This window comes from Cricetulus griseus, chromosome 5, assembly GCF_003668045.3.
Source record: "Cricetulus griseus strain 17A/GY chromosome 5, alternate assembly CriGri-PICRH-1.0, whole genome shotgun sequence".
Taxonomy (NCBI): Eukaryota; Metazoa; Chordata; class Mammalia; order Rodentia; family Cricetidae; genus Cricetulus; species Cricetulus griseus.
Genome location: NC_048598.1, coordinates 99064784 through 99078359, shown reverse-complemented (window position 1 = coordinate 99078359; position 13576 = coordinate 99064784). Strand labels below are relative to the sequence as shown.

At 47.1% G+C, this 13576-nt stretch overlaps 1 protein-coding gene across 1 annotated transcript; it reads right to left on the bottom strand.

The window, feature by feature from the left end:
• Positions 1-287: 287 nt before the first annotated feature.
• LOC100755384 (cytochrome P450 4F4) lies at positions 288-12712 on the bottom strand. The gene is made up of 12 exons (XM_035445373.1): positions 12515-12712; positions 10722-10866; positions 9222-9275; positions 9001-9128; positions 7036-7157; positions 4723-4993; positions 2906-2972; positions 2594-2723; positions 1196-1329; positions 1040-1104; positions 801-883; positions 288-459 (listed from the first exon to the last, which is right to left on the bottom strand). The coding sequence occupies exons 1-12, from the start codon at positions 12710-12712 to the stop codon at positions 288-290; spliced, it is 1569 nt and encodes a 522-aa protein (XP_035301264.1).
• Between the last annotated feature and the right edge of the window lie 864 nt (positions 12713-13576).

Below are 13576 nucleotides of genomic sequence, written 5' to 3'. Positions count from 1 at the left end.
CATCCTGACCTGACACTCCCCGTTTTCTCTATTGTCTAAGGGAGTAGGTCCTGCTATGCTGGAAGACAAAGCAGGGCCTGTGAACAGTCAGAGGAAGTCAGTGGTCGCGGTCCAAGGACATTAATTAGCTCCATCTCACTCCAGACCCTAACGCTGCTGTCCTGCTGTCCTCTGGTGTCTCCTGTTGTATTCCGCGTGCGAGCCTCCCACACAGGCGATAGATCTGCGTATTCTGGCATCTGCAGAGGTAGGTGGATGGGTGCCATGGTCCATCAAAGTGTAAGGGGTCACTGTGAGCTCAGAGGTTCCACCCGCAGCCACAGCCCGCCCTCTGCACGCAGGATCAACTCGGGCTTCCGGTGGGGCTCCTTGTCGTCGGGTAGGACAAGGAAACGCAGCAGTGTCAGGGCCAATGCCACCTTCATCTCGTTCATGGCGAAAGTCTGTCCTATGCAGTTCCTGCGGGAGGGTTGGGTGGGGGCTCTGACTGTGTCCTGGTGGACACACCTATCACTGAAACCTGGCCTAGGTATCCTACCCACCTGGTCAGCCAGCTGGAGGGGCAGCCCCCCAAGAGGAACTAACTTATTTGGGGCCCCTCGTTTCTATCCTCATTCTGTATCCCACGAACCGATCAGCACAGGGCTGTGGTTCTTGGACTTAACCAGTCTCGGTACTGAACATCTTTACTTAACCTGCGAAGATGCAGGAATGAGACCTAGATCCCGACTGTCCCAACTTCTCACCTTCTCCATCTTCCCCAAACCTTTGTCCCATCACCTCAAGCCCTCTGGCCTCACCTGGGCCCAGCAGAGAAGGGAATAAAAGCCAGAGGTGACCTGTTCTTGACATTCTCTGGGTCAAAGCGGAAGGGGTCATAGACCTGAAAGAGACAATGAGCCACATCTCCCAGCACAGCCAGAGAAAGAGCCTTGTGTGTGGTAGGGAAGGGAAGGGCTGATTTCCCTAGGCTAAACCGGCTCCTTCTGCTGGACCACTGTAAGGAAAAAGAATGGAGGGATGGAGGGGTTTACAGCACCTCAGGGTCAGGCCACACAGTTGGGTTGTGATGGGTCGCGAAAATATTGATGATGCAGACGACACCTGTGGTGAAGTGGGGTAAGGAGGGTGAGCCTGCTGCTGCTGAACAGCCCTGCTGTGTGCCCAGGACCCTCCTTCCCTGTCCCCTGGGCACCTTTAGGGATGACCCGGCCATCTGGGAGCCCAATATCTTGGGTGCAGCAGCGGGAGATGACTGTGACCGGAGGGTGCAGCCGCAGACTCTCCTTGATGCACATGGTGAGGAAGGGCAGCTGGGCCAGGTCGTCCCTGAGGAACACGTCACATGATTATCCAGGAGGGAACAGAGATCATCAGGCCCTGTGTTGCCCACAGTGTTAAAACATCCCCACGGAAAGAAGAGCAGTAGGAATGTACTGGGGAGAATTTAGCCAGGTATCTTTAGAAGCTTTAAACACATCCAAATGTTCACCATAAAAAGGAACTCAAAAGCCAGGCTTTGGTGGTGCACACCTTTGATCCCAGCACTCGGGAGGCAGAGGCAGGTGGATCTCTGTGAGTTTGGGGGTATGAACACCTCACAAGTCTCAGGAAATTCCTGAAACCTAAAAGATCCCCAAGGTTAAAGAAGGGGTAGTAACTGCTGGACAGAGATTCTCTAGGAGCTCCAGGATGCAGCTTTTTTGAGTCCCCATCCACATTAGGGTAGAATTTTCAGTGGAATAGCTGTAAATAACCCTCGTCCATACTGATGTGAGAAATTCTAATAAATCACTGTTTGGCTAAACTGGCCTTTCATGGAATCTTTTCTTTGGTCTGTGCCCAGGATGACAAACAGGAATTTGTTCCCATCTCCCCTAGAAAAGTCACACAATACTCCATCTCTTGTCTCCACCCTTTTCCACCACCTCTACTTCTCCTCCCTTGGATCTATAGCCCTGTACCTCAGTTCCAACCAGGTATGTCCTAGTCCTAGAGTGAATGCATCCTTTAACCCAACCTTGCTTCTCTTACTCTAACCCTCACATCTGTTAGTGTGTCCTAGGGGTATACTGTGCAGGACCATTCTCCCTTCAGGCTTGGAGCTCCTGACAGCACCTCCCTCAGCTGCACAGGACAGCTGCTCATAAAACTGTCCATGGAAGGCATTATGGGAGGCTTTGCTGAACGGATGCATGAATGATGCAACCAATGGCATAGCACACTGACAATGACTTTTGCCCCATGTGCCACTTATGAATTCCTATTCTGGCAGGAAATAAGAAACAGTATAACAAACAGTCAGGGAGGGAAGACACTGAAAGTATGAGACAAGGAGGAACAAGGAGGGAAAGTTTCTATACACTGAATAGCTGCAAAGTGACATCATTTGCCCTTATTCACTATTATATTGTTAGTAATTCTCTTGGAAGTTCAAGTCTTTCTTTCCTAAAGCATAAAACCTCCTCTTTTTAATGAGGTCTATACTATTCTTAAGAAGCAGAAATGCAAGTAGCTGCAAAAAGAACTCCTTCACCACCCGAGGAGTGGAGCCAAGAGAAGCGTCCAGCAGCACACCAGGACCTGTGCTCACCACTCAATCTCCTGAGACTCTCGGTCCCTCAGCAGCTCCCGAACCTCCTGCCGGCAGCGCTCCTGGTATTCTGGATGCCTCGCCAGGTTGTACAGTGTCCAGGAGAGCCCACTGGCTGTGGTGTCATGGCCTGAAGAGCAGACAGGTGGGGTTGAATTTCAGAACTACTTCTTCACCACAAAGCAGTCAGGCAAGAGGACCCCAGGAAGGATGAAAAAAGGGAAGAAAGACGATAGTGGGATTTCAGGGTCTCTTCAACATGTCCCTGAAAGAAGTCCTGGTTCCCTTGTAGTCCCACGCTGGGACCCTCACCCTCAAACATGAAGGTGTCAGCCTCTGCTCTGATGTCCCCATCTGACAACTCCTTTCCATCTTCATCCTGGAGGCAAGGCAAGACACCAGATCACAGCGGTTCTGAGTCTACGTCAAACTGAGACAGCTCGCTTAGACCCCTACACCAAGCCCACTGCACCTCTGCATCTGTTCTTGCCATCCATAGGTCTCCACCCCCAGGGAAACTTCTTGACTGTCCTGCCTCCTGTTTGTTTGCTTTCCTGATTGGAGGCATTGGTGAATGATGGATATATTCCAATTTCTTTATGATGAGAGATTTCCAGGAAATAAAGGAACGAGTAGCTTTGCACATAGCAAGATTGCATGGCAGTATTCCTTTGAAATTTGGAGAATAAGTGTCATCCTCAATTCTCCAAATTTGGAGAATAAGTGTCATCCTCAAGACATTGTATCTTCTCCTAGGAGGGATGTGGAACACTTTCTATCAGTTCTTCCATAATTGTTTGATAGGAATAGTGTCTACCTTGTAGGCAAGTAAAATATTGCACACTCTGGGACAGAAATTGTTGGTTTGAGAGGAAAAGCAGTGACGATATGACAAATGTGTGACTGCAAATATGTCTCCTTACATAGGACCAGGAACTAGCTTTCTCCTCCTCTTTCTCTTTTCACTTTCAATAGTTTTCATATGTTTTCCTCCCCTGACACTTTATCCTGCACCCCAGTTCCTCCTGTACTCTCTTCTTCCATTCTTGGGTGCTACACGCAGAAAATTTATGGTATCTCCTCTGGAGGATCTTAGGCTTACACACCTGTAGAATTTACCTGTGATTAGAGAAAACTTGCTTACATTCCAGAATAAAGTCCTCTCTCAAAGTGCAGAATTATATGTGGTCTTATGTTGCTTGTACAAATGAAGCCTGTCTGAAGGTCAGAGAATGGAGTTTGCCACTAGCTAACCATACAGGTCTGGAGGTCTGTACAGACAGACAGGAAGTGAGGTAGCTGGGTGGAAACAGGAATTTGCTCTCTTGTTTGCTGAGATGCTAAGGAGGTAAGGTGTGGCTGTGGTTTGCTCCTTCTCTCTGATCTCTCAGCATTTTCCTCTATATCTGATTCTGGGTTTTTATTACTTAGATCAAGTAAGAACTCCATTTAAATTATATGTTCATGAAAATGCCATTATAAAACGAGTTAGTTTGCACACTAAAAATTAATTTACAATGTCCTCTCCTCCCGTTTCTCTCTTATTCTCTGACTCTTGCATACACTCCCCTCTCCTCTTCTTACCTCCATTTCACCTCATGCTTTCTGGCGCTCTCTCTCTCCTTTCCCATCTAGTTATATACCCTGACACAAAGAAGACACGGAAGTGCCAACTCCACTGTGAAACTTGCAAGACTCGTAATGTATGGGTCTTTGTATGAGTCCCATGACCTGGAAAATTGGAACAGGAGGATCCCCTCACTGGCAATAGAGTGAGACTGATCTTTAAACTGCTACCAGACCTAAGTGATGTGGTACATAGCTGTAATCCAGAATGTGCAAGGTGAGGCAAGAAGAACATGAGGCTGAAGTCAGCCAGGGCCCTTTAGTGAGACTCTATCTGAAAATTACCCCCACAAACACAAAAACAGCTATTTGGTGAGTTAGTTAATAATTATATTGAGACAGGGTTTCACCACATAGCTTGGCTGGCCTGGAATTCAATATATAGACCAAGCTGGCCTCCACCTCTTCCTGCCACTGCCTCTGGAGTGCTGGAATTAAAGATAAGCGCATCACACTCATTGAATTAAATTTAAACAGTTCCATTGCACCTCTTGAGAACCCACCTTGGCCAGCAGCAGCACATCAATGAAGTCCAAAGTTTTGGACTTGGCCTTGGCCTTGAGAACATCATCACCATGCTTACTGGGGAGAGCACGTCGTCTATCCTGGATAACAGCATCTGTGAAGTCATGCACCAGACGGCAGGCCTTATGGAAGCGCATCCCATTAGGGGTGAGCTGATAAAGTGAGTCTATGTGTAGAAGCAGCTGCTGGTACCGTTTGTTCACTAAAGCACTGAGTTCCAAGATGGTGGAAATATACTCACTGGGCTTCCTGCATGAGAAGAGCATGAAGTAGAGCAGCACAACTCAACACAACTGAAGCCCAAGAAGTGCCTCTCGGCAACACATGGGAATTTACTCGCCAACAGGATGCACAGTAGTCAGAAACAGATGATCGCATAGTTATCCCATCCTCATGAGCTCAGTATCTAGAGTGCAGCAGAGATCATGCCTCTTTTCTCTCTTACCCTAAATCTAGTTCTGACCCACCCACTTCCCAACACTTTGCACTAGTGAAGAACTCGTTTTCCTCCAGTTACCCAATCTTTTCTAGAGGGTCCCTACGTTCAGTGACAATTCAAACTTTTTTACAAGACAACCAATGTCTACAGATCTCTGATACAGCCATGTCCATTTACTGTGATTTGAGACTTTCTCCCAAATGTTCATCTCTGGATTTATTAGCAAGTGGCAGCACCATTAAGAGATAGGGCCTAATAAAGGCTGGCTTGGCCGTTGTAAGTGTGCCTTGTAGAGGACATTAGAACCCTCACACTTTCCAGTCTTTCTTTTCCCCAACTGCCATGAATTAAATGTTTTCCCTAACACCTGCTCCCACCACAACAATGGAGTCAAAGAACCATCACCAAAAGTCTCTGAAACTATGAGTCACAATTAACCCATCTTCAGATTAAGTCAATACCCTCAGAAAGGTTGGCACAGTAACAGAAGTGACTACAAGTACAAACACTCTTGGTGGAAACTATAGGAGAAAGTTCCTACCTCTGTGTGGCTTTTGTGTCCTCATGGTTTAGCCACTATGTTGGTGTACACTGGTTGTCAACTTGACAAGATCTAGAATCACCTTGTAAACAAATTTCTGAGCAGATCTGGATTCTCTACATTGGGTTAATTGAGGAGGTGATACCCACCTTAATAAGGGATCACTACGCCATGAGTGGGGGTTTCAGATGACACAAAACCTAGTTGAGCATAATCATTCATTTCTCTCTGCTTCCTGACTGCAGATGTGATGTGACCATCAGCCTCACACTCCTACACCTGTGACTTCCCCATCATGATGGAATTCCCCTCGACTTTAACCCAGAACAATCCTTCCTATTTACTTTTTGTTGTATCAATAAGAAACACAAGTAATATGTAAATTGTTACCAGAAGTGGGTTCATAACTGAAATAATCCCGAACATGTGGTTCTTACTCCTTTGAAACTTGTTTGTACAAGGATTTGAAATGCTGAACCAGAAAAGCCCTTCAGTTCTGTAAGTGGAATTTAAAGTGGAAATTCTGATGGGAGTTTGGTAGACCCCAATATCAAAAAGAAATGCAGATAATGGAGTCCTAGATCATGTGGGGTTTTCTTTTTTGGGGGAGCTAGAGTATAGAATCCATGCTTGCTTCTTTTCTGGCAACAAATTTGGCTTCTTCCTTCCTGTGTCCTAAGAGCTTTTGTGGGGCTGAATTAAAAGATGCTAGACCTTTTGCATGAAGAAAATTTCAAGACAGCATAGCATTCAGTATATGGGATGGCTACTGCTCTCTACCCTTTTTCATATATACAGTGAGAAGTGGGTTTCAGACTACACACACAAAAAAGCAAAAATAGTTGAGTCTAAACATTTATTACTCTTTGCTTCCTGACTGCAGACACAGTGTAGCCAGTCTGCTGCCCTACCTTCATGGCGGTGATGGAGTTGATGTTTTGAAATTTTCTTCATGCAAAAGGTCTAGCATCTTTTAATTCAGCCCCACAAAAGCTCTTAGGACACAGGAAGGAAGAAGCCAAATTTGTTGCCAGAAAAGAAGCAACTTGAACCAAAATAAACTCTTCCTTGAGTTGCTTTTATCAGTTACTTTGTTGTAGCAAATGAGGAAAGTATCTCTAATGTACCTAATTTAGTAAGTGTCAACCTGCCTATCTCATGTCTAAGGTGCCAGATTTACATCTGGATCCCTTGATCTTCTAAATCCCCTCCTCCAGGGAGCCCCCTCTTTTCTCACTGATCAGCCATCACTCTTGCCCCTCCTCTCTGAGGTTCATATTCCACATTCTCAGGCCAAGGGGAGGAACTCACTCCTGGCAGTTGCTATCAAAGCTGAAGACACATTTCTGCAGACTGTCCAAGGTCATCAGGCTGATGTTCTCAAACATGTCCAGACGGGTACTGCCACCTGAGGTTAGGCGCTGCCACTTGGCCTTTACAGAAAAGAAACAGTATCATAAGCAGGCCTCAGATGCTGGAGACTCTGCCCAATCACAGCCACAGGAATGGATACCCAAAAGCAGCCTCCCAGGTCTCTGCCCCAGACACTTGACCCCAGGGATAACCAGGCTTGAGTGAGAATGAAACTGTTATGTAGGAGATGAAGAACCAAGGCTAAGGATCCGAAGCCCCAAGTTTCAGCCTCATCTCTGATACCCATGCTCTGTACACCCTCAGTCAGCTTATTGCTCTCTCTTTCACATGCCGTGCCTTTAGGAACAAGTTGATCTGATTGTGTCTGATAAATCATGATGGAACCCATGTGCCACTCTTTCTAGATCACTTACTATCTGAGCATAGTGGGACAAATTCCTTTATGCTTTACATTTCAGGTTTGTCCTAATGAGGAAAAAGTAACCTCTATCTCACGGGTTGTTAAAAATTGAATTTGCAGCATAAATTATGGAATTGGGTCATGACCCTCAGTTCTAGAACATGTTATGGATGCAATAAATAGCATTATTCTTCATCTTGAGTGTCATTACTTGGGCTCAAAGCTTTCTCTATGTCAACTATGGCATTCTTACTAAGTATTCCAAGCATAAACCATCCAAATATTATTTTTTTTGCATTTTGGTTTTCTCTGTGTAGCCCTACTCTGTAGACAAGGCTGACATTGAACTCACAGAGATCTGTCTGCCTCTGCCTCCTGGGTGCTGGGATTAAAGGCGTGCTCCACCATTCCCCAGATGATCCCAGTGTTCTTAACCTGGACTATTTCATAGGTACTTGCAGAAACCCTTGATACGTCCAGTGATGACTCCTCATGGACGAATATCAAGCTTGGCTTAGCTTCTGAAAAAACAGATTCCCTGAAACTAAGTAATGCAACCTAGGTCATGGGTTGCATCTGTCGAAGCCCACCTGTGATACCCCATGGGATTGAGAGACTTTCGAGAAACACCAGAAGACAGGAGGATGCAGTCAGTAGCTGGCTGACCTTTTGTTTTGAACAAGGAATCTTGTGTGGTCTGGCAGAATCCACAAGCAAAGGAGCTGAGCAACCAGCTAGTAAGCAGAAAAGAAAAGCTTGGCCCTTCATGTGACACTCACCCCTGTGCCTATCTTGTTCTTCAGCCCAGTGTAGTGTGAGTTTTCAGCAATGGTTATTACAAAGTTGAGCCTATTCTACCATCCTTTCTTTTGTGTTAGGTTTATGACTATGACTAGTATAATCTAGGAAAAAGGGGGAATCTACAACTTCAATGAAACCCAAGCTTCAAGTGACTCCCAGCTTCCCTCCTATGGAAATGTGTGCCATAGGTACAAGCCCAGGATGCCCTGTCGAGAGAGAGAAGCTTACAGATTGAGTCCAGTCTGTCCTTCTGAGACCACACTAAATTACCTTGAAGTAAGTCAAGTTCCATTAGAGAACTATGCTGGTATCGGGCAAGCTGAGCCACAGTTTATCATGTGCCACGAGTGACCCAAAACCTGTTCGGAAAAACCAACCCCCTGATCTACACCGCTATCAGCAACATCAGATCTCACTATTCCCAAACTATGTGTGCGTCAGTGCCTGGCTCCTTTTTGGTAGTTTCTATGTAGTCCTCATCCAGTCTGCATTTAGTTTTCAGGGCAACCATCTGATAAAAGTAGAAACCAACTCTATAAGCACTCACCAGATAAGAAGACATGGCTCTATAATGTCACTTGGGACACAAAATCAGGAGGAAAATAATATAAAATATGGCCCCAGCACCACTCTTTAGAGTAGAGACCAGATCTATCTGAGGCCAAGTCCCTTCCCTGGGAAGCTGGGTACCAGGCGCTCACATGCATGATGTTGGTGCTGTCATTGAATATCTTCACATAGGGCTTCAGGATGTTGAAATGGAAGGCAGGTGTCAGCATGCGACGGTGGCGGCTCCACTTGTCACCAGCACTCAGCAAAAGCCCGTCCCCTGGTAGGGCAACATGGCAGTGAGCAATGGTGGCATGTCTCCCCAACCCCACCCCCGAGGATGTTTCTAGGCCCTTCATCTGTAGCTACTCACCCAGCCAGGGTTTCAGGAAAGTGTAGAAGACTACTTCCTTGATGGCGACTGCAGCTGTCATGAACAAGGATGATCAAGGGCCATGGAGAGGCAAGGAGATGGACTTGCAGAGAGGTGTGCTCATGTCTGCCCCAAACCCAGCATGGCAGGTTAGAGAAATGGACATAGGAAGCAGAGAGGAGGAGGAAATGGGATACAGGATGAGACAGCATCAACTCGCTTCTCCATCCCTTCACTTGGCGACAACACGGTCTACCACCATGTCCACCCTTCAAGTGCAATACAACATTCCACAGAGTGAGCTTGGCTGTTTGCCCCAGCATGCTGTGACATCCCCTGACATAGACATGTGTCATGGACATATATGGGCTAACATGGGCTAACATGGCTGAAACAACCTCATCTGCTGCAAAACGGACAGAAGCGATCTGCTGCATCTCAGTGTGCCCCATAGGCAGGTCCCAGGCAAGATTTTAGACTAGTCACAATGACCCCACAGATATGGATGAGTGGGGTCTAATCAGACATCAGACCTTTGTCAAACAAAAGAAGTCAGCTATATTTCTGTTTCAGTCCAATTCTAGGCAACAAATGCCAAATAACCTCCCACTTGGTTCATAGCTGGGACAGTATGAAACACCCCAACCTTTTGTTTTAAAAGAGTTAGTCCTCAGATGCTGCCTCTATTTTGGAAGGATCTAGAAATCTTAGGAAGTGGAGCTTAACTGGAGAGAAGTCATTTGAATAGCCCTTGGAAACCTACTGAATTTCGTTCCTTCCTCCCCCATTTCCTCCCTCCTTCTTGACATGGTCTGTCTCTCTTTTGTCATGATGGACTCCGAACCACAAGTCAAAACCCATCTTTCCTCATTTGAGCTGTGCTAACAATAGCAACAAAAAGAGCTGCTATAACAGGGGTGATTAGGAGGTAGCCACAGCTTTCAAGTTTCATACTGAAATACAGGGGAGGCAGAGGCAGGGGAGTCACCAGAACCCCATCTGCCTGCATCGGGTCGTGTGCCCCACTGTGGCAGCACAGAGATCTGAGCAGTGGGCAAACAGGCTAGTCCAATGTCCACCTGGGTGGCAAAGCAGGAGTCTCTTTGAGGTTTGGTGGAAGATATAGATAAGCATCTGCCAGGTCTCCACCCACCAGTAGCATACACTCACAGTGGTGCTCACCATGCCATGGGTGCACAGGGTACCTTCCTCTTAGCTCTGAATGGAGATGAGAAGAAAGGGGCCCCACGTCCTCTAACCTTCCCAACAAAACAACTACCAAGGTAGGAGGCCAGAGTCAGCCCTGGGAATTCTCTCCAGCACACTCTCATCCTCTGTGCTGAGACTTGCTGGGCTTCCTCCTGACAACTCCAGTGAAAAGTGGAGAAAGCCAAGAGAAAGAAGACTGGGCTCCTCCAGGAATCACACAGAAGCATGAAGGTGGAGACTAGAAGCCCTCCGTCTCCCACAGCCACACTGCCACCAGCATCCCTTGAGTACCTGAAGCACCGAGGACAGCTCGAATGATGTCAGGGTGGCACAGAGTGATTATGGGGAGGATGGGTCCCATCCATGTCATGAAGCCCTGGGGGTAGGTGGCCACCAGCTTAGTCACCTCCCTCAGACCCTGCTCGGTGGGGGTGACCTACAAACAAGACAGGAGCAGTCACCTCCTGGGATGGTTTGTCAGGAGTCATGTGTGTTATGATTAGGAGATGCTCAGGTAGCGGATACAATATGACTTCTGGATACTTCCATGATGGTGTTTCCAGAAGGCACTGTTGTCTGCATCAGTAGCCCCAGGAAGACAACGCACCCTCCATGGGGTGGTGGCACCATCCATCCCACTGAAGAACCATATAGAGCAGTGGTTCTCAACTTTCCTAGTGCTGTGATCCTTTTGTACAGTTCTTCATGTTGTGGTGACCCCAACCATAAGATTATTTTCGTTGCTACTTCATAACTGTAATTTCGCTGCTGTTATGATTTGTAACATAAATATCTGATATGCAGAATATCTGAGAAGTGACTCCCCCACAAAGGGGTCTCCACCCTTCTGGTTATAATCCACTGGTATAGACCAATAGATAGAAGGAAAATTCACTCTCCTTTCCAGGCTGTGGCACTCATCTTCTGCCCACAGACATCACAGTACAGGTCCTTGACCTTTTGCCTCGACCCCATCCTCCAGGATTGCCCCTTCCCCAAGGGTCCCTATACACTGGATGTCAAACCTTTGGTCTCAGGTTGAATTAATTACAGTCTGGCTTTCCAGTCCTCTACTTTGCAGATGGCATATTGTAGCATACTCAGAATCCATAATTCTATAAGCCAGTGGCCATAACACAATGTACCCTTAACTCTCCCCTCACACTCATGTGGATATATATATATATATATATATATATATATATATGTGTGTGTGTGTTATTTAATGATATATGCATTAAATATATATATATATGTTATTTAATGATATATGCAATGTCAACATAGAACTTACATATCTATTATGTATGTGTCTATATATGCACATTTCTATATGGTTACATAACTGTTTGAAACCATCTGCTGCATGATAATGTTCTTATCACTGACACACTGCATATGTGTGTGACCCTGGTCCTTTAAGATCATACTGGACTCCAAGGATTCCTATGCACAGTATTTTGTCATCACCCTGCAGATCGTGTCACTGACATGTTTGTGTGTCGTGAGCTTTGCTGTTTACCAATGAGGCAACTGAGACTGAGTCACCAAAGGAGAGGATAGACTTGGTCCAAGTTCAAGGGGCGGGGTCAAAGGAAAGCTTATGAATGGGTGAGTGGACAGCTTTTATCCAGCTAGGGCAACAGGACTCACCGGTCCATCTTAGGGGAGGACTGTGAGCTTTAAAAAAACAAAACAGTACTTCAGCAACGGGAGGCGGGAAGACAGCCCACAGCTCTCATGCTCCATGTGTGGTAGGAGAGACACCAAAGATCACCCCCAAGAAACCCAGACACCCAGAGATGCACTGAGGAAAACATGGCTCTGATCTTGGACTGGGCTTTAGTGGACAATGTGGGAACACCGGGGGTCCTCATTCTGTGTGGCCCACCCTGGAACTTCTCAGTGTCCACCAGTTTAAGGAAGAGCAAGCAGAAGTGAATCCAGAGGTGACTAGGGGTGGAGGACAGAATACAGAGCAGAGCTAGGAAAGGATGCAGGAGGACTCGGGGCTCCTGTCTCCCTGGGCCCCATTCCTGATGCGTCTACTCAGCAGGAGACCCACAGTCCTCTGCCATACTCACCATGCCCAGGTGGCCCAAGAACCAACTCCGTTTGGGGGGCTGAGGGAAACCACAAAGATGATGATATGTGCCATAGAAGGAATAGGTCTGAGCTAGGACACGGGCCAAGATCCAGGAAGCTCCGATGAGCAGCACAAGCAGCCACAGTGAGGATGCCTCCAGGCTCCATCGCAGGCAGGACAGGTCCAACTGTGGCATCCTGTGGTGGTGGGGTTGACAGAGAATGAGATTCGGAGACTAGGAAGGGGGATGGGACCCCCAGGAAGAGTGGACAGGGGTAGAAAGTGAAGGCTGTCGGGAGGAAGAGCAGGCCATGGGGAGGACAGAGGCAGTAAGAAGAAGAGAAGAGCACCCAAATATCTGAATCATAGTGAGGCTGCCAGGGGCTGTTACCTGGCAGCGAACGGGGTCACTGTGGCTTTTGGCTTCAGACAGCCGGCTACCTAGAGATAAGTAGCCAGCTCAGAGCTCTGTCTAACCCGCTATAAAACCCCACAACTCTGCCTCCCTTAGCCTGGCACCTCCTCTTCGGAGCAGTATGTTTCCCACAGTTCTTGTCCCTCCTCGAGAGAGAGCTTCTGTGTTCCTGGCTTCTGCCCTGGGGGAGGTGATGGCAGGCCAGGCTTAGCCAATCCTTCACTGGCTCATCTGCCTCCTCCCCTCCTGGGAAGATGGCCAAGATGAGGGGGATGGAGGTTGGTTAGAAGGCTCCAGAGTGGAACCAATTCAAGGGCACATAGCACTGATGCCAGATTGTAGCACAAAACAAATAAAAGTCCCAGAGACTGATATTGGGGTTCAAGCTTCAAGCTGACAATCAGAGAAGCAAGGCAGCTGACCTCGAGCTCTTACTATAGCTCAGACCAAAGGGGTGATCCTCAAACTTCACTACTCCTCAGATTCTGCTATGCTCTTCTCATCTTGTCTAGAGACTAACTCTCAGCCTCTGCCTTTTATACCTCTAAAATCCTGGGATTAAAGGCGTGAGCTCTGATTTACTCTCCAGTAGCCCAGGATGGTATAGGACTCAGATCAATCTACCTTTCTCCTGAATCCTGGGTT